Source organism: Bos taurus, chromosome 10 (assembly GCF_002263795.3).
Source record: "Bos taurus isolate L1 Dominette 01449 registration number 42190680 breed Hereford chromosome 10, ARS-UCD2.0, whole genome shotgun sequence".
Lineage (NCBI taxonomy): Eukaryota > Metazoa > Chordata > Mammalia > Artiodactyla > Bovidae > Bos > Bos taurus.
In genome coordinates, this window is record NC_037337.1 from 75,636,239 (window position 1) to 75,660,088 (window position 23,850).

The following is a 23,850-nucleotide window of genomic DNA, read 5'->3' on the forward strand; positions in this document are numbered from 1 at the left end:
TTGCCAAGTCCTGCCCACATTGTACATTTGTGAACAAAATAACTTTGATTTTGCCACCAAGTTTTGGGGTATTTGCATATCCAGCAATAGATCCTGAAGCCCACCCTAATTACAAACTGATTTTCTCAAGTTGAAAGCCTGAACATACCAACTTCACATTTATATTGATCAAATCTACCATTTGTATGGTTCAAAAAGGTCACGGAGGTCAGAAACAGATGAACACACACACATAGCCAGGCGCCTGAAAACTCTTCACTGCTTCTTTATTGGATGTACCCACAGTACAGAACCTCTCACACAGCTGTGAAAGGGGAAGGTTACATTTTCCTTCAGGAGCACCTTCATTTTTGTTTCTGTTACCACTTTGAAGAAAGTATATCATTTCCAAAGAAAGACATTTTAAACTCCAAGTGTTTTAAGATTCAGCTTGCATTTTGTTGTGTTTGAAAAGGAAGTAGCATATTTTAGCCAGTGCCAGAAGATTCTTTTGTGGCCTTTTGACTTTCATGTGGATCAGAAGTCTTCACTGTCTGGTTGAATCAGTCTATAATTTTCATATGCAAATTTTCATTATCAAAAATGTTTCATTTTTTACCTCTACCCACAAACAGATGCTGTTTAAAAACACACACACACAACTAAATTTAAAACCGGTCATGAACCACAGCATTTCTAACAGGGAAAATGAACTTTTGCTGCCCTCTCCTGCTAAAACAATGAAATACTAAAATACCAAAAGATGTATGAAGCTAAAGCGAAGTCCTCAAACCAAAAGCAATGGACATGTCATTCTCATTATACCTCAATCAAAAATCAGACAACAACCAGAAAATGTATTGGTAATATTTATATTTGAAAGTTCCCCACTGATACATGAGGTCTGGATTACAACTTATATACAATAAGTGATTTCCAAAAAAGTAAAGAGAAGGGAAAGAAGGAAAGACGGGGGAGGGAAGGGAAAGAGTGGGGTAGAAAAGGAAACCTATATTCATAGACGTCATAATCTGGGATGTTTATTTCCAAGAGAGATGCTACTGCTGCAGTTGTGCACAATAAGCAGCACAAACGAACATTCCACCAGATTAAAATTTGCTCAGCTTTCTCTCAAGATGCACCATCCTTTTAGAGTTTCAAAATTAAATACTGAGAAATATAAAATGCGTTCCCAATATAGCTACTACAAAAATTCTTTGTGGCTCATTCCTTAACTCCACTCAGAGAAGCAGCTGAGCCAGAATATAAAAATAAAAATATCGATGTGCAAATAAATATCACTGATCATGTCTGGTGCCACTTTTTTTGTTCTAGGCGACTGTCACTTTGTCATAACATTGGTAACAGCATCAAAAGAGAGAATCTCTTTATTTCTTGGGCCAGGTCAGTGCATCCAATTGAAGGGAAAAAAACAAAACAGAAGGGGGAAAAAAAACACCTCTGAACACTTAAAAATGCCAATAGCATCCATACATCTTCCCTTTCCCACCCACCCCCCACCCCGGCCCCCACAAAAAAATAAAAAAGCTTTTAAAGCTCTAAATATACTTTTTTTTTCTTTCCATAGTGTGATTGAGCCTAGGGCTATACATTTAAGTATAGCAGGTGCAATTATGAGCAATTCCTGGCTCCGCACCCTGGACTGTCCCACGCATAGAAGGAGGTACAAAATAAATTAAACCCTTCCATTTAGGCAAGTGAGCCCAAGATGAAGGAGTATAACCCTGCTTGTGAGTATCCAGAGGCATTGAGGGTATTACTTATATCTCACTTTTTTTATTTTTTATTTTATTTTATAAAAAACAGATGTTAGGGAGAGCAAAATATAATAAAATTTCAAAGGCCGAAAACTAAACACTGAGGGAAAACTGGGGACACTTGCACAATGAGAAAAGGAATGCATGCTTGATTCAAAGTATGAGATGGGTCAGTTCACTCACATGGCTGTTCCAGGCCCACAGCCTAAGGCCTCAGCATCCTTCTAAACCACAGGGTTTTGTTTTCGTTTTTTGTTTTTCTTCCAAAGACACTCTTAGTCCTACCCCTAAAACCAATATGGTAGGGATAAGGTTGGAGTGATCATCACTCACTAACTACAATATTTGCTATTTAAAAAATATATTTATATATAGTTCTGGAAATTAGGAAGCAAACAAAATATAACACAAAGATGCATTTGTCACAATTAACTCGACTTGCAGCAACAGCAGAAATGTGGGAAAGGACAAAGAGAGAGGGCTGCTGCAAATGCAGCAAGTACGTCCTTAAATATGTCACACAGTGCAACAGTCAGGTTACCTCAGTTACTCTGCGTCACTGGATCCAACATGACAAATGTCACATTGTCACTTTCGGTTAAAGTAGAAAAGACAGTGTTTCTTCTCAGAAGTTGCCCTATGAATTTTAGACATATAATAGCTTCTTTAAATATGTCTAAAATTTGGCTTTATTCTTCTCAGTTTGGAATGCTCAGCATACGAAATTGACATCAAGGATATCGGTACAGCTTTCACCTTAACTCTGAGGACAGGGTAAGGTGCAATAAAGAGTCCTGGTCTTTCTCATTTCAAATGACTGCATTTCATTCTAATGGGCAGAGATATAGTTCATAAACCTGTGACCTTGATAGCAAACAAAAGTTCATATTGTCAAAATTAAATATAAAGCAAAGTCAAAACCCATGGGCTAAAATCAAAAGGGCTGAAGGAGATGGTTTGTTACAAATTTATTTTTTATCTTTAGCATTTGAACTTGCACCTTTGCTCCAGCACTTTTAAAGTAAGTTCTTTCATCTTTGGCAGCCTCTGCCAGCTTTACATAGAATCCCCATTAAAGTTCTTTAAAAAAAAAAAAATCTATTAATTCCACTAAACCATGTTGTGTTTGATATTGCATACGACTCTTTTACTGCTGTTTCTTTTTCAGAATTAACAATGCCAAGTTTTGTTTTTGTTTTACAAAGTTATTGAGATGACAATGTCCATAACTGGCTGACTTTTGATGCACAAACTGTGACCTGATAATCCTGAAACACTTGATAGGGGAGAAAGGTCAGCGGCTTCTTTTTTTTTCCTTTTTTCTTATAAAGAATAAAACTGCATATTCTATCTTATATTTTAAATGGAAGGAATAAACTATACAAGCCCATATTGATACCATATTTCTATTAAGAGCAACAACAGTTCATATGTTCCTGTTTGCTACTATCACAATTCAACACATGAACGCAGAATCAGCTCCATGTCACGAATACTTCTGGAAGGGATGGTTTAGGATTATCAACTCACTGCTGCCATGTCCATAACAAGCAAAAGCATCCTGGAAATAAATCCCAAAACACGTATCTTTCAGTACATGATAATGCAACTGCATTAGGTTAAGTACACAATGTACACAAGTTTTATCAGCATTTTAACACCCCAAGATGTAAGATTCCTCTTTCAAATACAGAGCAGAGAGCCAGTAAGATATATCTATAATACAGCCCTAGATTTTGTGGTTTTTTTTGTTTTCTTAAACAATTTGGTCACAATGCACCTTTGATATAAAAGCATTTTTAAACTTTATTATTAACACTCAGGACATTAGGAATTTCCAGATTTTTTTCAGTAGCATTTGTAGAACCACTTTTGGTAACAAATACAGTAGTTAGGAATACGCATCCAATTCAGAATGCATAATAATGTTTATCCTGAATCCTTTCTGGCTAAAAACAGGGCTGGCGCTGTGATGGGATACAGAACGAGAATCTACAAAAAACACTGTAATATGTTTGTTTGTTTTCCCCAGAGGCTACATCCTCTTTTTGCTGGAATACTTTATAAATACATATGAAAAAGTAAGGCAACAACTCCAAACAGTCCAAGCTGTTTGCTTGACTATTCCCAATTAGATTCACATCCTGGCAATCAATTTCATGGTTGTACTGTTCAGTGTTTGTCTTTCTTATTTCCAAATGGTCCGAAAGGATGTCTCCTGACATTTCTAAAACATCTCTGGTATGTGTTTTCAGTGATGTACATAACTAATACTGGTCAGGTGCTGAACCCTCTCCTGTCCCAGTGCCTGTTTTCAAAGGATTCAAGACATTGATCTGGATTCACCATAAACTCAGGCATGAATCCGAAATTCCCTTCCCTACCATGTTTATCACCTGTTCTCTTTTACTCCTAATTTTAAAACTAAAGGAGTACCAGCACTACCTGGTTACTGGAAGGATGTTCATTCCAGTAAACAAAACTTTTAACACGGGACCTTTATACTTCATAGCCCCATTCCACATTCAACTCATGAAGATGTGCAAAAGGAAAAGATGTCAAATTACAGTCAAGTTATCCAGAGGAGGATGTTATACAAACTTATAAGGAAATGACAGTCTTTTTTTTTTTTCCTTCCTTTACTATAAATACATTTAACAGCTTAGCAGAAAGACAAGCTAAATTTAAGATTGTTCACATTTGAAAATTGTTTCATACTCTCTGCTAATGATAAATAAGGAACTCCCAATAATGGAATTTTAATATAGCAATTTCATCAACAGACCTCTGAAGACTGCTTTTTTTTTTTAAAAGAGGGTTAGAACAATAATTATGTTTGCCAAGTTCTGAGAAGTCCATCTACTGTCCAAACTTTGGATTGAAGTCCTTATTTTTTTTTTTTCCTTTACTTAGAGACAGGTATATACAGTGCTGTTGTAATAATGAAACAAATGTGAAATCTACTGTAAAGTTGCACAATACAGAAAACTGTTGCTCCATCTTCTACTACATAAATGTGTGACTCCACAGGTTAGTAATGTTGTTGTTGATATTTTTGTTAAGTTGGAATTATCCCATCACGTCTAAGACCTCTCTTTAACTCCAGATCCTCCAGTTTTTTCCACAATTCTTCACGTTCCTTTTCTTTCTTTTTCTCACTGGGGAAAAAAAATAGAATATAAGGTAAACAACTGAGAAAGTTTAAAAAGATTATCCAACAATAACTGCCCCTTTGACATATTTTAACCCAGTCTTTTAAAAATCTCTGAAAACTCTGGCATTAAACTTGTAGGTGTTTAATCTTTTTGGTTTTCTGCTCTTTTTTTTTCCTTGACACATATATAGAAAGAACATAGAGTAGGAAATGACAAGTATATTTTAAGATTTCATTTCACATTAATATTCCTTTACACTTAGCTTAATAAGGAAGATTAACTTCAAAATACCAAGAAAAAAAAAAGATCAACATTTATAAGTATCTGTTACCCTAAATCCAATGGCATTTTTACTTTGGGTCTAGTTCAAATCTGATTTTCTTTTTCTCTCTGAATAGTTTCTCAAAAGGGTTGCTAGAGATGACATGATATAGAGAAGGTAGTAGGTCAAGAAAACATACTTCCTCTTTATTACAGTCCATTTTTTCTGCATTATATGTATGTAAAGTCTTTAGCAGAATCTTGTTCTTAAAAATATCAAACCACAGGAACCAAATTATGAATTTATTTTATACCTATATATAAAACTAAACATCTTTCTTCTATAATTTCAGTTTTAACTCTCAACAGAACTTTGTTAGTATTATCAGTTATTAAATTTTTAATGTTCCAAGCCTTCGAATTGGCTCAGTATCAATTTGTGACTTACAGACTTCAGATTTTACTGTTTGGTTAAAATTTTCCCAAAAACTAGATGTTCCAAATAGGGTAAATGAATTTTATTTTGCCAAGGACATTTTTAGATTACCATAGTTTTATAAAAGAAAAGATGTTAACTTTAATATCAATGAAGTAGTAAGTACGCAATCCAGGAACACATGGGTACACTATAAATTCATATTTATTAAAAATAACTCACTACACTGTCCCTAGTTTCTTCATGTTGTGATGAACCAGTAAACAGCACACCTGATAATATTTGTGAATCTATAAATTCAGATAATTCCTAAAAACAGGGGCTCTACTTCACTTGGGAAGAATTTGACTTAGCAAGAATTTTGCACTTCACTGTAGTATAGTGTATTTATTCAGTGAAGGAAATCCACATAAGTGGAATGTATACATAATTCCACCGCCTTATATTTTTTAAGTCATTACCAGTTTTTTAAGTTGTACTGATTGTCTACAGCAACAGAAATTAATCTTCATCCCCCTCTGCCAAAATACCTCTAGAAATATCTAAAGACTTTTACATCCCCATTCCATCATTTTATAATTAGTATTTTGGCAATTTAAGCCTTGTTTACTGCAACTAGTTTTAACTGGCTCAAATACACTTGATACAATATAAATTTTAGTAGGCATAATAGTTTTTCAAACAATTACCTACTTGGTACCTTTGACCCTGAAAAATTTTATTTATAGGGCAATAATTCTCCAACCACTATGGATCCTAGATACCTAACTGCAGAGCAAAACTGTTTGGTAAATCATCACTTTAGGTTTCTCAGTACAATTTGGGGATAACATTAGGTCTGTCTAAAGCTTTATTATTTATCTATCATTGGCTGTGCTGGGTCTTCATTGCCGTGCAGGCCCTTCTCTAGTCGTGGTGAGCGGGGGCTCTTCGTTGTGGTGGAACAGGCTTCTCAGTGCAGTGGCTTCTCTTGTTGCAGAGCACAGGCTCCAGGCACTTGGGCTTCAGCAGATTCAGTGTGTGGGTTCAGTCATTGTGATTCGGGCTCTAGAGGGCTGGCTCAGTAGTTATGGCACACGGGCTTAGTTGCTCTAGGATGTGGGCTCTTCCCAGACCAGGGATCAAACAGGTTTCCCTTGCACGGCAAGGCAGATTCTTAAACAATGGACTCCCGGGGAAGCCCAACATTAGGTCTAAATAAATGTTATCATAGAATACTGATTTGAAAGTAAATTTTGCTGATCCTGCTGAGTTTCAATGCATATTGATCTTTTTACTTGGAAGAGGAGGAAGATAGTAAGCAAGAGCTTTAGAGACTTTATTCAACTAAAAAACAGCTTCAATATATGTTAGGTTCTTACTACCTTAATTTGCAGTTTAAATGAAGAGCTGACATGATTAAACATTCATAATCTTGTCACTGAGGCATTTCACCAGTCTTTGATCAAGAGTTGTATAGCAATCAATGCAGTCACCCCACTCCAGTACTCTTGCCTGGAAAATCCCATGGACGGAGGAGCCTGGTAGGCTGCAGTCCATGGGGTCGCTAAGAGTCAGACACGACTGAGCGACTTCACTCTGACTTTTCGCTTTCATGCATTGGAGGAGGAAATGGCAACCCACTCCAGTGTTCTTGCCTGGAGAATCCCATGGACAGAGGAGCCTGGTGGGCTGCCGTCTACGGGGTCGCACAGAGTCGGCACGACTGAAGCGACTTAGCAGCAGCAGCAGTCTACCCTATGGGGCTTTTCTTCTAGGTAAACTTTTTGCTGAGTTATCATACATCTTTTATACTGACAGCTTTATCTTCAAAAACCCTAAATATTTCTGATATAGCTTCTGTCACCCCTATTCTTTCCCACTTTTCTCTCTCCCTGTAGGTGGCAGTTTAAAACTTCACTAGGCTGTCATACTAGGGATAATGTCAAACTCCCTGTTACAATTTCACAGAGCACTAATGTTGACATATGTATCCGTCAGAGTTAGTTACTTATTCCACCCACCATTTTCAGATTAAATATTTTAAAAAATGTTGATGTGAACTGCAACAGTTACTAACTTCTTGCCTTCTAGAAATAAATCCTCTTTTCATTTCTTGTTGGGACTCTTTGTGACCCATGCACTGTAGCCCACCAGGCTCCTCTGTCCATGGGGATTCTCCAGCTAGGAATACTGGAGTAGGTTGCCATTCCCTCCGCCAAGGGACTCTTTCCAACCCAGGGGACTCTTCCCAACCCAGGGATCCAACCCACATCTCCCACACTGCAGGTGGATTCTTTACCATTTGAGCCACCAGAGAAGCTCTTGTCGGACAATACCAAATGAATCTCTTTAGTCTCTTTTTCTCTTCCTATATCCATGGAAAAACTAGTATTTCCATCTACTAAGTATACCCTTGTATTGCTCATTAGACAAAATACTGGTTTTTAAATACTCCTTCTGTCATTAAGAAAGTCCACTCGCTATAAATCACTTTAAAGCACCAGACTGTCATAGTCAGCTTCATAGTGTCTATTTGCTGTTAATTATCTTTTTCAAGAGGCTGGCCTATTTAGTTTAAATGATAAATTATCATAAAACAGTTTTGAAATTCAATAAAAATGAACGAAATTAATTCAAATGATTTGAATATTTTAGAAACATGTCTTCAGTAGTCTTAATGGATTTCTACAGATTTAATTCTTATTCAACTAGGAAAATAAAAATGGGTTTTTAGTTACTATAAAAAGAAGGATATTACGTACAATGCACTCCTTAATGGTATATCACAGTATGAAAATCTGCCCTGTATTCCCTTCACTTAAATAACATTTTTTAAAGATTTTAAGTTTGAAACATGGAGAATTATTATAAATTTAATGATTTGAAACAACTACAAATATAGTAAATTAAAAGTTCTTTAAGTCTGGTACAACATATCTAATAACTAATATTTACCTCAACATGGTATTAAAAACAACTCAAGTCTCTTCTCTCTACTATTAAACACTTTTCGTATTCCATAAAGTTGCTCTTGTATGCCATATCTTGGTAATTTTTTAAAAAATCACTGTGACGATCATCTGTCCCTTGCCACCAAACCTTTCCCTTCATTGCTCCTTTTATCTAAAATCCAAGTAACATATTAAAAATCGGGAAAAGGTGCAAAGGAACCAGACAGTTTTTCTCAGGAGGTTTAGCCAGGTCCTGAGTATGAACACTGGGATCCTTGAAAGTCTATGGTTTTACAATATACACAAAGCTGACATTTTCTTCTGGATGAGAAAAGTCAACCCAGCGGTTCAACTACTAACTAGCTCTCCAGACTTTCCTCAACCTCTCCAAGTACATCAAAGGGTCTGAATATTTGTATGCCCCCAAAATTCACATGTTGACATCCTAAACCCCAGAGGTGATGGTATTAGTAGGTGGGGGCTTTGGGGGTGATTAGGTCATGAGGGTGGAGCCCTCATGAATGGGATTAGTGCTCTTATAAAAGAGACCCCACAGAGATCCCTTGCCCCTTCCACCTTCAAAGACACAGTGAGAAGGTACCAGCTCTGAACCAGAAAGAGGGCCTTCACCCAACTATGGTAGCGCCATGCTCTTGGGTTTCTGGATTCCAGAACATTTTTGTTGTTTGGAAGCTACCCACAAGATACCTATAATACAGTATAGCAGCCCACACAGACTAAGACACATCTTTTGGAAAGTTGAATATACTGAACGAGAAATAACAAAATTGAAGAATCACATAAATGAAATCAAGAAAGACCCATGAAACCAGAAGCATTTCTTATAATGAGTTCAACTGGTTTCTGCTCCCTCTGACCTTAAACGTATCAAGATTTGCATAATACTCTTTACCTCCTTGTTCTTTTCACTGCCCTCTAAATCACAGGAATGTGCTGGGTTCTAGTATAGATAGTTAAGTTCTGGGTCAAAGAGCTAAACAAAAGCATGCCCCATCTCTCTTGCTGCTGGAGTGAAGGACATATCAGCCCCATTCTAGTTCAGAATGGGAGTGAATCCAGATGGCTATCAACCTGATGGTCCCCTTATGTGGGCCTGAAACACCAGTTATGCGTCAGGCTTCTAACCTGGACGCAGAAGAGAAACATTAGGGAAGGGAGGAGGAAAGCAGACTTAACCAAAATGACGCTTTGTTACCCAGTGACACACTAATAAAGACACAACTAATGCACATGCGAAAATGAATATGGAAATAAATACAATTGTGCTGCTTAGGATTTCAGGTACAACGAGGCAAATTCAGCAAAGAGCAAGGAAAGAACTCAACAGTTTTATGCACAGCTGACAAAAAAGCTTTAAAAAGTTACCGCTGACGATCTGACTTGTATGTGGCTGTCAGCTCATCAAACATGGTGCTGTTCATTTCCATAAACGCCTTCAACACATTGTACACTAACGCCACAATAGCCCTGGAAGCACAGAGAGAAAGGAACGTGTTGTTTAGTCCTATGTAATGGGTTGCTGCCCAAAGAAAATGGATGTACAACCTTTACCTGAATGAGCTGCTCACACCGCCTAGTCACCATCCCTTTTTTAGTTGGAACAACTAGAAATGACCTACAATTCATTTCCACCTGAAGAGAGCTACATTCTTTAGACAAGAGATCTTTCTGAGGGGTTGGCAGGATTAGAAAAAGAAAATCTAATTTTGCCCTTCTAATCACTGGTACCCAGAATAGACTTGCCTATGGGCACTTGTTAATTTCATTTAATAAAAAGGCAAGTATAAAGCAACTTCACCCTAAAAATGAACACTTGTGGCAGGACCAACCTTTGAGACCTGAATTTGCATAGAATTTTATTTCTAAAGTGATAAAATACATAATTCATCAAAATCAAAGGCTGTTTCCATGGTAACAAAGTTTATATATCTATAATTCATATTCAAAGATGATACCAAGCCCTCCCCCCCCATAAGTTGGGCAGCTTAATAAGAGTTACATTTCTAGTGGTGATTTGCATCAGTCCTCTTGCTGACTCAACACACAGGCTGAAGGTAATTGGCTAGCTGGTGATGGCTGCTATCAGTGATGGAACACTAAACAGCTCAAGAGCCAAATGGCTGCCCATGCTTATCAAGTCTAAGAATAAGCTCTCGGCAATGTGAGGACTCTGCCATGACAAGCCTAGTATCTCCAGACTAGAATCTAAATAACACTTCCCTGTGCAAAACTATACAACATTTCTTCCATTTTGCGTGTTTTCCAACACCACTGAAAAAGGCATTCCTTGGGTTTGAAGTTTCTAAAACATTTATAAGTGGGTTTACTGTGTTGCTTCTACCCTGTGTTCATTAAAAGAGAAACTTCAGCTGTCTTTTGTTGAAAAGAAAGACCTTCTCAGATATGACCGTGATGGAGCTGTGATGGAGAAAAGGCAAACACAGTCTGCTGAGCGGTTAAGGACACGTGCTAGAAGCACTCTAGGTTCTCAAGAGGCTCCCTGCATAATGAAATTTAACTGTTTGCCAGCTCTTATATTTTTATAAGCTTTAGTCACAAATTTGACAAATGTGAAAAGTGAGAAATATGACATTTTACAGTTGTATGCAAAGCTTGTAGACAAACATACTATGGAAATATGGAATTATATTTCATTTTTAATGCCACATTCAATTTTCTTTCTATGTCATAGAGAAACATGTCAAGTCATTCAATACAGAATGCTTTAACTTTCATAAAACTAGATGATAAAAAACATTCAAAAATGTTTTTGCCCTCTACAGAATATGTATAATGACTGAGTTGGTTTTTAAAAAATGGATCTTGCTAAAATGCAAATCAGTTCAGACCACTTCCCTTCCTCCAACTCTCTAACGTCTCCTTGTTATTCACTTGGTGAAGACTCACGTAGGCACTACTCGATGTTCTCAAATGACTGTGCGCTTCAGCCCTCCCGAATTCACAGGCCTCAGAACACGACAGGTGCTTCTTACCTTCTGTGCCTTTTTAGGCGACGGGTAAACCCACCATCTCAATGGGCTACCCCCATCCCATCCACTTGCCCAATTCTTTTAAGATTCAGTATGAGCATCATCACCCCCATCAATATAATACAAATCTCTCCACTTGATCCAGAGCATCCCCAAAAGATCTTAGCAATATTCATAGACAGGTTAAGATGCCCTCAAATAAACAGATACGTGAACATAACAACACTTAAAACACTGTTTTATAAAAAATCTGTTTACTTGTGGGTCTCCCCAACCAGTCAGTGAATTTCTAAAATGGAGACATTTTACCTTTTCACACACGTATCTTCAGCAGCACGCACAACATCTGACATACAGCATGCATACAAGATATTTTATCAAGCAAAAGAGAAGGAAGGAAGAAGAGAGGCCAAAGGAGAGGAGGAGAGGGAAAGATGGAAGGAGAGAGGGAGGTATGGAGAGCGGGGAGGAAAGAAGGAAGGAAGGAAGAGGCGGAGGAGAGGAGGGAGGGAGGAAGAAAGAGAAGGAGAGGGAAAACTGTGAAAACCTACGGATTCCAATGTTCTTTTGAAATCCTATAAAGACTGGAAAACATGATGGGAAGGATGACGTTAGAGTTTTCTTCTATTAAACTCATGATGTATTCGTTATTCCAATAATAGAGTGCCCTTTCTGCCACCTTTGAGAAAAGGAAAAAGAAAATGTTAACAGAGAGAAAGAGACAAAGATAAAACAAAATTATAACCTCATCAAAAAAAGTTTTTTAAGACTATTTTAGTATCATTCAAACAAGTATAAAATTAAGTATTAATCACACTTTACATTTTTGTGGGTTTAAAATCTTTCACAAAGTTCCAAACTGGTTAATCAATTTGGGAAAGAAAAAGAAGATCTGCTACCTGCTTATTTTTATTCTCCTTTTAACACATTTATTCTCCTGATTCCACATTTTCCCTACACAGCTCGCAAGCATCAGACACCTTCACCCTGCTTCTAAATGCCATGCTGTTTCCCATCACTTTAATTCCCTTCCTGGCTCACCTCTTTCATCCCACACACTTCAGATCAACCACAGGGCCCAGCATGTAGCTGGCCTTCAGTCAATAGCTGCTGCAGAAAACGCAGCTGCCCATCCCTGCAGAGCAGGCACATTTGCTAAACACCTCCTTCGGCCAGAGACTATGCCCAGCCTGCAGGCAGAATGTGTCATCCTTACCACCATCCGAGGAGTGGGTACCACTGTACAAACGAGGGCACTGGGGTTCAGAGAGATGGGGAACCTGGCTACAGTCACACTGCTTGTCAGTGATAAACTGAGACATGAGTTTAGTGCCTAGACTCCTTCCAGAGTTCATTTCTGGTCCCCTCCTTTGAACTGGGTAAGCCAGGAGGAAGGCACTCAGTTTTGGACTTAGGGCTACTGGCTGTATGTACATGCACTTGCTATCTCAGACCTCTTTTTTCTGACTGCCACTTTTACCAACTGACCCTCTGAATTCAAAGGAATGCTTCAAAGAAAACCTAAAAAATCTAAAAAGCAATCTAAGATAACAATAAGAATTCAAGTAAACCAAAGTCTCAGAAGAAAAAAAAACAGTACCAAAAAAAACCCACTAAAAACTCTAAGAGTAGTTATATGGGGAAAAGAGTTTCTTTCATTTACACCAATTAAGAAATTATGCTTCATTTAAATACATTTAATAAATCTGTCCCCACCCCCTCCACAAAATTCATCTGCTGAAGCCCTAAGCTCTAGTGTGAGTGCATCTGGAGATAGGAGGTAATTAAGGTTAAATGAGGTCATGTGGGTGAGGTCCTAATCAGATAGGCTTGGTGACCTTGTATGAAGAGGAAGCAAGAGATTTGCTTCTTTCCTCAAGCATGCAGCAAGGAAAGGCCATGCGAAGACACAGTGAGAAGATGTACAAGCCAGAAAGAACCCTCCCAGCAGCAGACCATGCTGGCACTCTGATCTCAGACTTTCAGCCTACAGAACTATGAGAAATCAATTCCTAGTGTTTAAGCCACACAGACATGTGTGTGCTCAAGTCATGTCCAACTCTTTGTGACCCCATGGACTGTCGCCTGCCAGGCTCCTCTGTCCACAGAGTTTTCTAGGCAAAAATACTGGAGTGGGTTGCCATGCCCATCTCCAGAGGGATCTTCCCAACCCAAGAACCGAACCCATGTCTCTTGCATCTCCTGCATTGACAGGTGGATTCTTTATCACTAGCATCACCTGGGAAGCGCTATGGAAGTCTGCTGTGGTCTAAATGTTTGCGTCCTCCAAAACTCCTAAATTGAGATCCTAATCTCCAAAGATGATGGAATTAGTGCCTTTTCAGAGAGACCCCCGAGAGCCCCCTAGCCCCTTCTACTACGTGAGGATACAACAAGAAGTCTGTGACCCAAAAGAGAGCCCTCACCCATACATGCTGCCACCCTGATCTCAGACTGCCAGCCCCTGGGACTCTGAGAAAAGTTTTCTGTTTTTCATAAGCCACCCAGTCTGTGGTATTTTGTTAAGCAGCCCTAAGACACAGACCCAGTGGATTAAGACACTCTGTCTCCCTTTGATGCTTTTGAGCTTCACTAGAGTCTAAGTCTTCCTGATAAAGTTCATTTGGAAAGAGATTCCTGCTCTTTGTCCTCCACTACCCCCAAACACATAATAAAAACTGAAAAATAAGGTAAACAACCCAAGTATTTGAGTACCACAGACCATGAGTAATATGTAAAACATCTACAAAGGGTCCTTCATTTTCAAAGAAATCTAGACATGTGTCATATCATCTGAATGTGATGGTTCATAGAATGGTTTTTTTTTTTTTTCTTGGCTCTGTGGTACAACTGCAAGGTGGTCATTAGATTACTGACTTGACATACTAAAGATGTCTTTAGGTCAAAAATTAGAACAGCAACAGCCAGTGTCTCTAACTATGCAAGATAATAACAGCTCAGAGGGAAGTCTACCATCAAGTCCATCATGCTAGCAGTGGGGCTTTGTGCTGCCAACTGCAATCTGAACAATCTCTTCCAATCAAGAGGCAGTATATAAACAGTCAATTCTCTAGGTCTGTGATTTGGACCTTTGATGAGACAGTCAAATTAGAAAACCTAATGTGTTTCACCCCAGATCACCTTCTTCTCTCCAGTGTGGGTCCCACAGCACAACTTAAATGGCCCCAGTGGAGAAAAGCGCTGCCCAGGCTCACCTTCCCTGGAGAAAAGCGCTGCCCAGGCTCACCTTCCCTGTAATCTCTGAGAGTGGCCACAAGGAGGCAGACTGGTGCCACCGGAAGGTCACAGGCTTTCACAAGAAGCTATGCCATGTGACTCCTCACTCCCTCTTGGGAACTTCAACAAATCATTTTCTGAACCTCCTTTTTCTCATCTAGAAAGTGGAGTGGGGGAGTCTAATAGGATGATCTGAAGTTCAGGAGTAATGTATGTGAAACATGTAACACAGTAAAGAAGATCAGCATTCTTTTTTTCGCTTAAGCTTTATTCACCATTCTCTCTTACACACCATAGGAGCCTTACCTGTCTACCTCTTATTCAGCCCTTTCATTTGAGACAAGTTCTTGTACCGCTCTGAAGGTCAGTGTTTACATCTGTAAAAATCATAATGCCCTGCCTGCAGAGTGGTCATGAGAATTCAAGTTACTAGACATGCACCATCACAGTGGATGTCATGTAGCAAGAGTTAAAGATGAAGGTGGTGATTATCACAAGTATTATCGTGTGAAAAAACAGCCAATAAAAACAACAGGTAGCTAGTGTCCATTACATTTCTTTCAATAGAAATAAAACTCGACCAAAATAATACATGTTGTACAAGCCACTCTGGCTCATGCCCTCTTTTTAACTAACCTGAAAATGGGGGCTAGACACACACTTGGCGATTTGTTTAAACAAAGGTTCTTGGATTTTAACAAATTGCGAAGGTTCAATCACATCCAGTATTTCTTCCAGCTCCCCAAGGAACATGACCTAGAAGTACATGCAAAACACCAAGAGTCAGGTATTGATTAAAAATCTATACGGACAATGAGGAAAACGAGAATTTTGCATGGTTTTAATATAGTGAAAATTTATGCATAAAATCGAACATGAACAAATCAGAATTTAACTTATGTTGGATGTTTATTTCATAAGAAATTCACCGGAGGGTACTTGTTAAGAACAAATTTCCTGCAGCATTGAAGATGTGATTCTATTTACTTTGGAAAAAATACTCTGTGTGCTACATCTAGTACATAAAGCAGGGAGTACTTACACATTGCAGCAGGGCCCTGGGAAATGGGACTGTCCCTGTGGGGCTTGCCTCCCCTCCTCCATATTTTTAAAACGGTGGGCAAGTGGCCCTCCTGCATGATGGACAAAGTCCACTGCGGCACATGCAGATATTTGCCAAAGACTGACAGCCCCGTGCCATGAGCGAGGTGCTCCTCTAGGAGACACCGGTTCACAGAACATACAAAGTCAGAGACACACCAGTGAGCAGATTTAGTCACAGACAGATGCCACTTTAAACTCCTCAGCACACGCTGACCCATTGTCCACGCTTACATGTACATATGTACACACTCGCTCGCTATGGAGCACAATGAATCTCGTTGCCTCAGTACCCTGTGCTTGCAGAACCAGAGCTTTTAGATCACAAAATGGAGCCAAATCAATAGTACAGTCACTTGTTTTAAATATAATGGAAAACTGAGAGAGAAATAAAAACCATTTTCCTATTTAGGTATGAAGAAATGACTGCCTAGAAAAAAATCAAGTACGCAATTAAAATATGAAAAATGATCTTTTCATATCTTAAGATGCATCTGGGCAGCAATGACTAGTTTAATTTTACCTAACAGGTATTAAGAAATTAGAGAGTTTCTGAAAATATGTAAAGGAGGGTTTTGGCGAACTGAAGCTGATTTGAGAAGGAGGGTGTTTCCATCAAAAGTGAAATATTGTCGAGCCTTACCATTTGTTAAGAAACATTCTGAATTCCTTCTAAAACACTCTCCAAATATAAAACCAACTGCTGACCTTTGTTTCCGGGCCGTTTTCCACATGGTTTCTAACCTTTCAGAAAAGGTGGTATAGATCTGGTGCTCAGCGAGGCTCACTTTGTAAGACTTGCTTCCACCACAACCTCACACTGCACATGCCCGGTGAGGTCTTGGCAAAAGTACAAATGATTATAAATCAGGGATTTCCAGGGCCACTTGTGAACAGCTGAAACTAAAGGTCTGCAACATATTTTAAGATTGTGCATAGTAAGATCTCACCCACATGATGCTTTAAAGTGGGTATCTGGGCAGGTTGCTACAGCATCTATCAACAGTGACAGCAAAACCTCCATACTCCGTAGGAAGCGGACATCAGTGAGCAGACCAGGATAAAAGCCCAGGGTGCAGGAGTCAGGCGGGAAGGCTCTGGCCTAATCACCTAAACTTAGTATGCCCAGGAAGGCTACTTAACCCCTAACTATCAATTTCCTAACTAGTAAAAATGAGAATATTTACAGTCCTGCCTTATTCTGAGTTACCGTGAGGATTAGCTAAGATAATGCATCTTTACAGATGCCTATTATCTCAGTGCTCTAGTGAGCTATTAACACACTGACACTGAACACTTACCTCTTTTTGACTACATGTTTTGGGCCAAAATTTCATTAATCCCCTAATAACCTAAAATGAAAAGGAGAAAAACAAATTGCACTTCATTTTTCTTATATACTCCATGAAAAGTGGTTTTTCTGAAGTTTTTCAAAATTATAGAAAAAAATACTTACTGGTTCTGTGAGTGAAGGATCTTTCTCCAGAAACTGTACTATGCAATATGCCAGCTGGAAAAACAAGCAAACACAAGACAAAATTAGAAATTCTATATGCTCAGGGCTCAAAGATGTATTATTAAAAAGCCCTAAAAAGCTTCCAGAATCTGGTTTTAATAACTTCACATTCATTTAAAAAATAAAATACATATAAAGGAAAATAAGCTACTTTTTCAAGCCAAAGATCGACACTAATAAGGCAGCAGGGAAATTTTTTTAAAAAGAATGTTGGGACATGAAGTAGTCAGTTAATGAAAAGCAGAGGTGAAATACCACATCCAGTATATTCTGAAAGTATCTCATCTACATAGAGTTTGAGCTACATCTCACGGGTTTCTTTTCTCTTTGCTGGAACATTAACAATATACGGTTTTACTGTGGTTCCAGAAGAGCCCTATCTGAGAAGCAGGCACTTAACTGAAAACACTGCTGACCACCTGAAATGGCACATCCAAGTTGAAATAGTTTCATGGAAAGATTTAAAAGGTTGTACCTGCCATGGATAGAACCCCGAATAAACACGAAGAGTTCCACATCTGATGCTAACTCATCAAGGTAAGAATTTTTTTAAATGATCATGAAGTGTGATATCCTATTTCAAAAACTCAAGGCAAGATCAGCAAAGGGGCTCAGAAAGATTCTTGGACAAGAAATTCACTCTTATGAAACAATATTTTGATGGTGCTCTAAATTAGAAGCATATGGGCTAATTTTTCCTCGAAACACACTATTTCACATTTAAAGAGGAACACTACTCTGAAAGATGTGTTACATTTTTATGAAAACTCAAAACATTCCCATTACAGGGAGGGGGCATGTCAGAGGTTTGAAATGCTAAAACTAAAACGCCATGGTAGCATGTATCGACCTCCCAGTGACATGCTTAGCATGCAAGGCAGTGTTAGCGGGAAATTAGAATGAGGGGACTAGACAGGGTATGCTTTTTAAAGTAATGGAGGCTAAAGTGAAAATACTGATTGATTTCATTTCCTGTGAGAGTGTTATTTGCATGGAGAAGGTGAGGAAAAAAAGGTGAATGAACTAGAAGAGGGGGCAAAAAGGGCAAGGACAGAGTAACACAAGATGAGGATGGGCCAAGAGACTTGAGAACATTCCAAAATGATGACATACCTCCAAATGTCTAAATCTGAAACCTACATGTTTATCACACGCAACCCGCTGAATATATGATTATGAACTTGGGCAACTAAGTTCTCTCTGTAAGATGAGATGACTAAGCAACTGCTGTTCCCACTTAAGGAATAATTCCCATGATTCTCCTATACACAGGCAAATATATACACATTTTATTTGCTTTGGGGAATATTTTTAACTTTCACAAGCCTTTTGTTTGTTTAAATTAAGTAAATAAAAAGAACAACAAAACACTGGGTTTACAAACTTTATTTTGTTTCCGAAAGTAGTTGTACAAAATTCTACCTGGGCATGGAAGAGTGATAAGCTCCTGACAGTGTGTAAAGGGATCAACACTTTCACCAGGAACTGTTTGTGTTCTGCCTTAAGAGGTAAAGCAAAGCCATTGATAATACTAGGAAAAAGAAAAGAGACATGAATTAGTGATGTTATTACCACAGGCTAAATTGAGATGCTGTTCTTGTGAGATCAGGTATATCTAAATCAGTTTCTGTTTGATCCAGAACAAACCAAAACCCACCCCAGTGGCATTCAAGTCCTCTCAGTTGCTTTAAAGAATATCTTTAAGTAGAAAGAGAATTTAAAAGAAGGAAATTTGCTTCTGATCTCCCAGCAAAGGCTCTTGAGCTCTTACACTCAGATGCACAGTTCCCAAAAGCTTTTGTATCAAAACTCTTTATTTTTCCTTCCCCCTTGCTACTGCTGCTGCTAAGTCACTTCAGTCGTGTCCGACTCTGTGTGACCCCATAGATGGCAGCCCACCAGGCGCCCCCATCCCTGGGATTCTCCAGGCAAGAACACTGGAGTGGGTTACCATTTCCTTCTCCAATGCATGAAAGTGAAAAAGTGAAAGTGAAGTCGCTCAGTCGTATCCGACTATTCGAGACCCCATGGACGGCAGCCTACCAGGCTCCTCCATCCACAGGATGGGGTGCCATTGCCTTCTCCGTTCCTTCCCCCTTATCCTTCCCCAAATAATCGCTGGCCTGGTTCACTGATGACCCTTTCCATTTCCAGACAGTGTTTCTTTCCATCCCTGAAATCTGCTCATGCCAAGAACACCCCAGGGTATAAAGCCCACCCGTGGGAAGTCCTAAAGGGAACCAAGTGTCTCCACCTTCTCTCTCTCCTCATATTAGGAGAAGAAACTAAGTAACCACATTGTCCAGCTACATTAGACTCCCTTGTGTGTGGAAACCCAACAACAGCTGCCTCTCCCCAATTCATTTCACTACTCCAGGCAGCAGCCGTTCAAGAACTACACCTGGTACATGGGCCCTTTGAAAATGGCAATCTTTCTAATTTTTTAAAAATACTGTATTTATTTGTTTTTGGCTATGCTGGGTCCTCCTTGCTGTGTGCAGGATTTCTCTAGCTGCAGTAAGCGGGGGCTACTCTTGGTGGCAGAGCACAGGCTGCTCTCGTTGCAGAACACAGGCTCTCGGGTGTGCAGCCTTCAGGACTTGCGGCACGGGGGCTCAGCAGTTGCAGCTTGTGGGCTCTACAGTGTGGGCTCAGTAGTTGCGGTGCACAGGCTTTTTTGCCCGCACCACGTGAAATCTTCCCAGGCCAGATCAAACCTATGTCCCCTGCACTGGCAGGCGGATTCTTATCCACTGTGCCACCAGGGATGTCCCTCTAGTTTATTACAAACCTGCTTTCAAAAATTATGGCAGAGAAACGTAAATGACAAGAAGAAGATGTTTGAGTAACTGGTCTGACGGTGATTAGATGAATAACGAATAAACTGTCGGCTCTTTCTGTCATTCCAAAATAATTAGCAATGCATAATTATGAAAGAAGGGGAACACAAAACTATGTTTTGTAGAGTCAGTTGGGAAACGTGCTATAAGCACAATTGAGACCTGACGTACATACAGTAAGATCTGGGGCAGCGTCTCCCTGTGCCACCTGACCCTAACCATCACAACAATATTCACCCGAGATTAGCAATGAGCTAAAAATGTGCTTGCTGCTGCTAAGTAGCTTCAGTCATGTCCAACTCTGTGCGACCCAATAGACGGCAGCCCACCAGCTTCCCCCGTCCCTGGGATTCTCCAGGCAAGAACACTGGAGTGGGTTGCCATTTCCTTCTCCAATGCATGAAAGTGAAAAGTGAAAATGAAGTCGCTCAGTTGTGTCCGACTCTAGCGACCCCATGGACTGCAGTCTACCAGGCTCCTCCGTCCGTGGGATTTTCTAGGCAAAAGTACTGGAATGGGGTGCCATTGCCTTCTCCGAAAAATGTGCTTACCTTCCTAATATTTCCAGCAGTTCAGCCACACCATTGAAGTGTTCTGTTTCATAAACAAACCTAAAAACAGAGAGGAAAGAAAAGGGGAGGGAAGGGGAGAAGAGGAGAGGAAAGAGAAGGAAAAAAAGAAAAAGTCAGTACGCTATGTTCAAATATTTGAGGTTTACTTAATACTTCTATAAAACCATCAACTTTGCTTCTCCTCCCTCTACTTACCTTAGAAAAATATTGTTAATCTGTTTTCGGATAAATGCTCTAAGACCAAGAAACTTGCCATAAATTCTGTGTAAGACTGTTTTTAAGTAGTCCCGTTCCCGAGGGTCTTCGCTGTCAAACAGCTCCAAAAGCTGTTGTAAATAAAAAATAGTGTAGCTGTCAAAAGCGGTTTCAGCAAAGGATTTAGAAATTCTGCCACTTGTTATTTAAAATCTCTTCCTTCCTTCTTCAAAACATTATTAAAAATCTATTATGTGACAAGCACAGCACTAGTCTCTGGGAATGCAGGGATAAGTCAGTCAGACTAGAGAAGAGATGCACAAGAAGAACAATAATCAGAACCGTAATTATAATATTAGGTAACACACATATAGCACTTAGTATGATCAGCAGGCACTTTTCCAAACAACCTGCTTACGTTGTAGTCTTATTCCCATTTTAAAGAAGAGGAAATTGGGGCACAAAGATGAGAAGTGGTAGAACTAGAATTTGAACCCAAGCAGTCGGGACCCTAGAGTCCATTATTTCAGTCACCACACTTTTGTCACATAAGCCATCTACTGAGCTTATGTTTCAAAGATACAGCTAGGCTTTCAGCTCTCCCAGAGCATACAAGTAAACTGAGATAACCTAACCCAAAGCAAAGACCAAAAAGTTCCCAAGAACACTGGCAACATTCTCTTCTGAGATCCTGGATCTTATTACATGGGTATGTCCACTTTATAAATACTCACTGGTGTGAACATTTATGATTTCCGTATGTATGTTATACATGAATAACATTTTTCAAGCTTCCAATCATTTATAATCTAAAGACAATAACTGAATCCTGATAAGATCACATCTTAGCAGAATTGAAAACATATGCCAACACAAAAACTTGCACACGAATGTCCACTGCTGCATGATGCATGACAGCCAAAAAGTAAAATAACCCAAGTACCCATCAACTGCTACAAAGTGTGCTACAGTGGAATATTATACAGGCATAAAAAGGAATAATGTACTGAAATATGTTACCACATGGATATGCCTATCGAACATCATGCCAAGCAAAAAAAGCCAGACACAAAAAGGCCACATAGTGTATGATTTCATTGAAATATCCAGAATAGGCAAATCCGTAGAGACAGAAAGTAGAATGAGGAGTGACCACTAATGAGTATGGCATTTGTTTTTGAAATGACAGAAAGTGTTCTGCAATTATATGACAGTGATGATTAAACTTTGTAAAATATTTTGCTAAGTCGCTTCAGGCGTGTCCAACTCTGCGTGACCCCATAGACGGCAGCCCACCAGGCTACCCCATCCCCGGGACTCTCCAGGCAAGAACACTGGAGTGGGTTGTCACTTCCTTCTCCAATGCATGAAAGTGAAAAGTGAAAGGGAAGTCGCTCAGTCGTGTCCAACTCTTAGCGACCCCATGGACTGCAGCCTACCAGGCTCCTCCATCCATGGGATTTTCCAGGCAAGAGTATTAGAGTGGGGTGCCATTGCCTTCTCCATTGTAGAATATATTAAACATTAAATTATAAACTTTAAAAGGCTGAATTTTACAGTATATGAATTGTATCTCAGTAAGGCTGCTTTTTTTTTTTTTTTTTTAATGATAACAGAAAGGTTCCTCTACCTGTAGAACAAACTTGGAGACTGGTTTGAATTTTAATTCTTCATACCTTCATTATCATTGCAATAAAGCAACTCATAGTTCTAATGTTAACTTTATAGCAAAACATTTCATGAGCATATAGACACCATACAAATGAATGCAGACTACCTTAATTACCAAAAAAAAAAGCTGTCAAGACACACTTAAACATGATTTCAGGTGATTAAAGACTGAGGCTGGGATTGACAGCAGAAGAACTTGGTGGGCAGTAATCAAATAAATTATCTACTTTTGTCTGAACAAAAGACAGAGTTACAGGGCAAAAAAACACAAACTGAAGAACAGTCTTCAAAACTGAGCAGTAAGACAGACTAAATTTTTGACTGTACAATGTCATCCATCCATCCATTCAAAAATTGAGTATTTCAAATGAGCATGTCACCAGCCACTGAGCACAGTGTCAGGGACAAAATGATGAGCAATACAGACACTGCTTTTATAGAACCTAGTGTAATGAGGAATACATGGAAATCAACACCATGGCAAGTGACTCAGGATACTAGATAAATACACAGCAGCAACATCTACTCTATTTGAGAGAAGTGGAGTGAGCACGTAAGACTTCTACTCGAAGTGACATCCATGTAAAAATTAGGAGCCAGAGGTGAAGAAAGTGTTCATGGCAGACTCAACAGTACATACCTTCACCTGCAGCCTATCCAAATAGAAGATGTGGTTAAAATACCTGCCGTCTCTCTGCCTACTTAGTCATACAATCAACCAGCCAGTCAATCAATCAATCTCTACATATACCAGGGACCATGACCATGACCATTGCCTTTGCTGGGTGCACGCATGCGTGTGCGCACACGCGCACACACACACACACACACACACACACACACACACGAACAAACCTGAAACCCACAGGAAAGCAATGAGAAAGTCAACTACACATTTCCACAGGAAACACTGAAGAAAGATGCGAGCCCTGTGGGCAAAAAAGGCCCCATGGGTTCGTTATTTCTTGCCTCTACCGCAGAAAATGACAGATTTCTAACTGACCCATTCCATTCCGTGTTAACAGAAATAATTTACCTTTGAGTTCTATTTTTTAATTTGGTTTCTATTTTTAAGTGTTGCAAAAAGGCTTAATGAGTAATTTGTAACTAACACAGGAGAAGGTTTGAGGGGGTGTAATGCTAGCAAAACTTGAATCAACCATGC

At 39.2% G+C, this 23,850-nt stretch overlaps 1 protein-coding gene across 3 annotated transcripts in view; it reads right to left on the reverse strand.

Annotated features, from left to right (window-relative positions):
- Window positions 1-249: 249 nt before the first annotated feature.
- The window catches only part of PPP2R5E (protein phosphatase 2 regulatory subunit B'epsilon), a 160,609-nt gene continuing 137,008 nt past the window's right edge, over window positions 250-23,850 (reverse strand). For 2 of the 3 annotated variants that reach the window (XM_005211993.5, XM_024997654.2), the window contains 9 exons: window positions 21,015-21,145; window positions 20,799-20,858; window positions 18,830-18,938; window positions 17,348-17,401; window positions 17,193-17,243; window positions 15,427-15,546; window positions 12,105-12,232; window positions 9,929-10,030; window positions 250-4,915 (listed from right to left, as the gene is read on the reverse strand). In XM_005211993.5, coding sequence (XP_005212050.1) covers window positions 4,816-4,915; window positions 9,929-10,030; window positions 12,105-12,232; window positions 15,427-15,546; window positions 17,193-17,243; window positions 17,348-17,401; window positions 18,830-18,938; window positions 20,799-20,858; window positions 21,015-21,145 — 855 coding nt within the window. In that variant the 3' untranslated portion in view covers window positions 250-4,815. The remainder of the gene's footprint in view (window positions 4,916-9,928; window positions 10,031-12,104; window positions 12,233-15,426; window positions 15,547-17,192; window positions 17,244-17,347; window positions 17,402-18,829; window positions 18,939-20,798; window positions 20,859-21,014; window positions 21,146-23,850) is intronic. The other variant, NM_001083468.1, reaches the window with a different exon arrangement.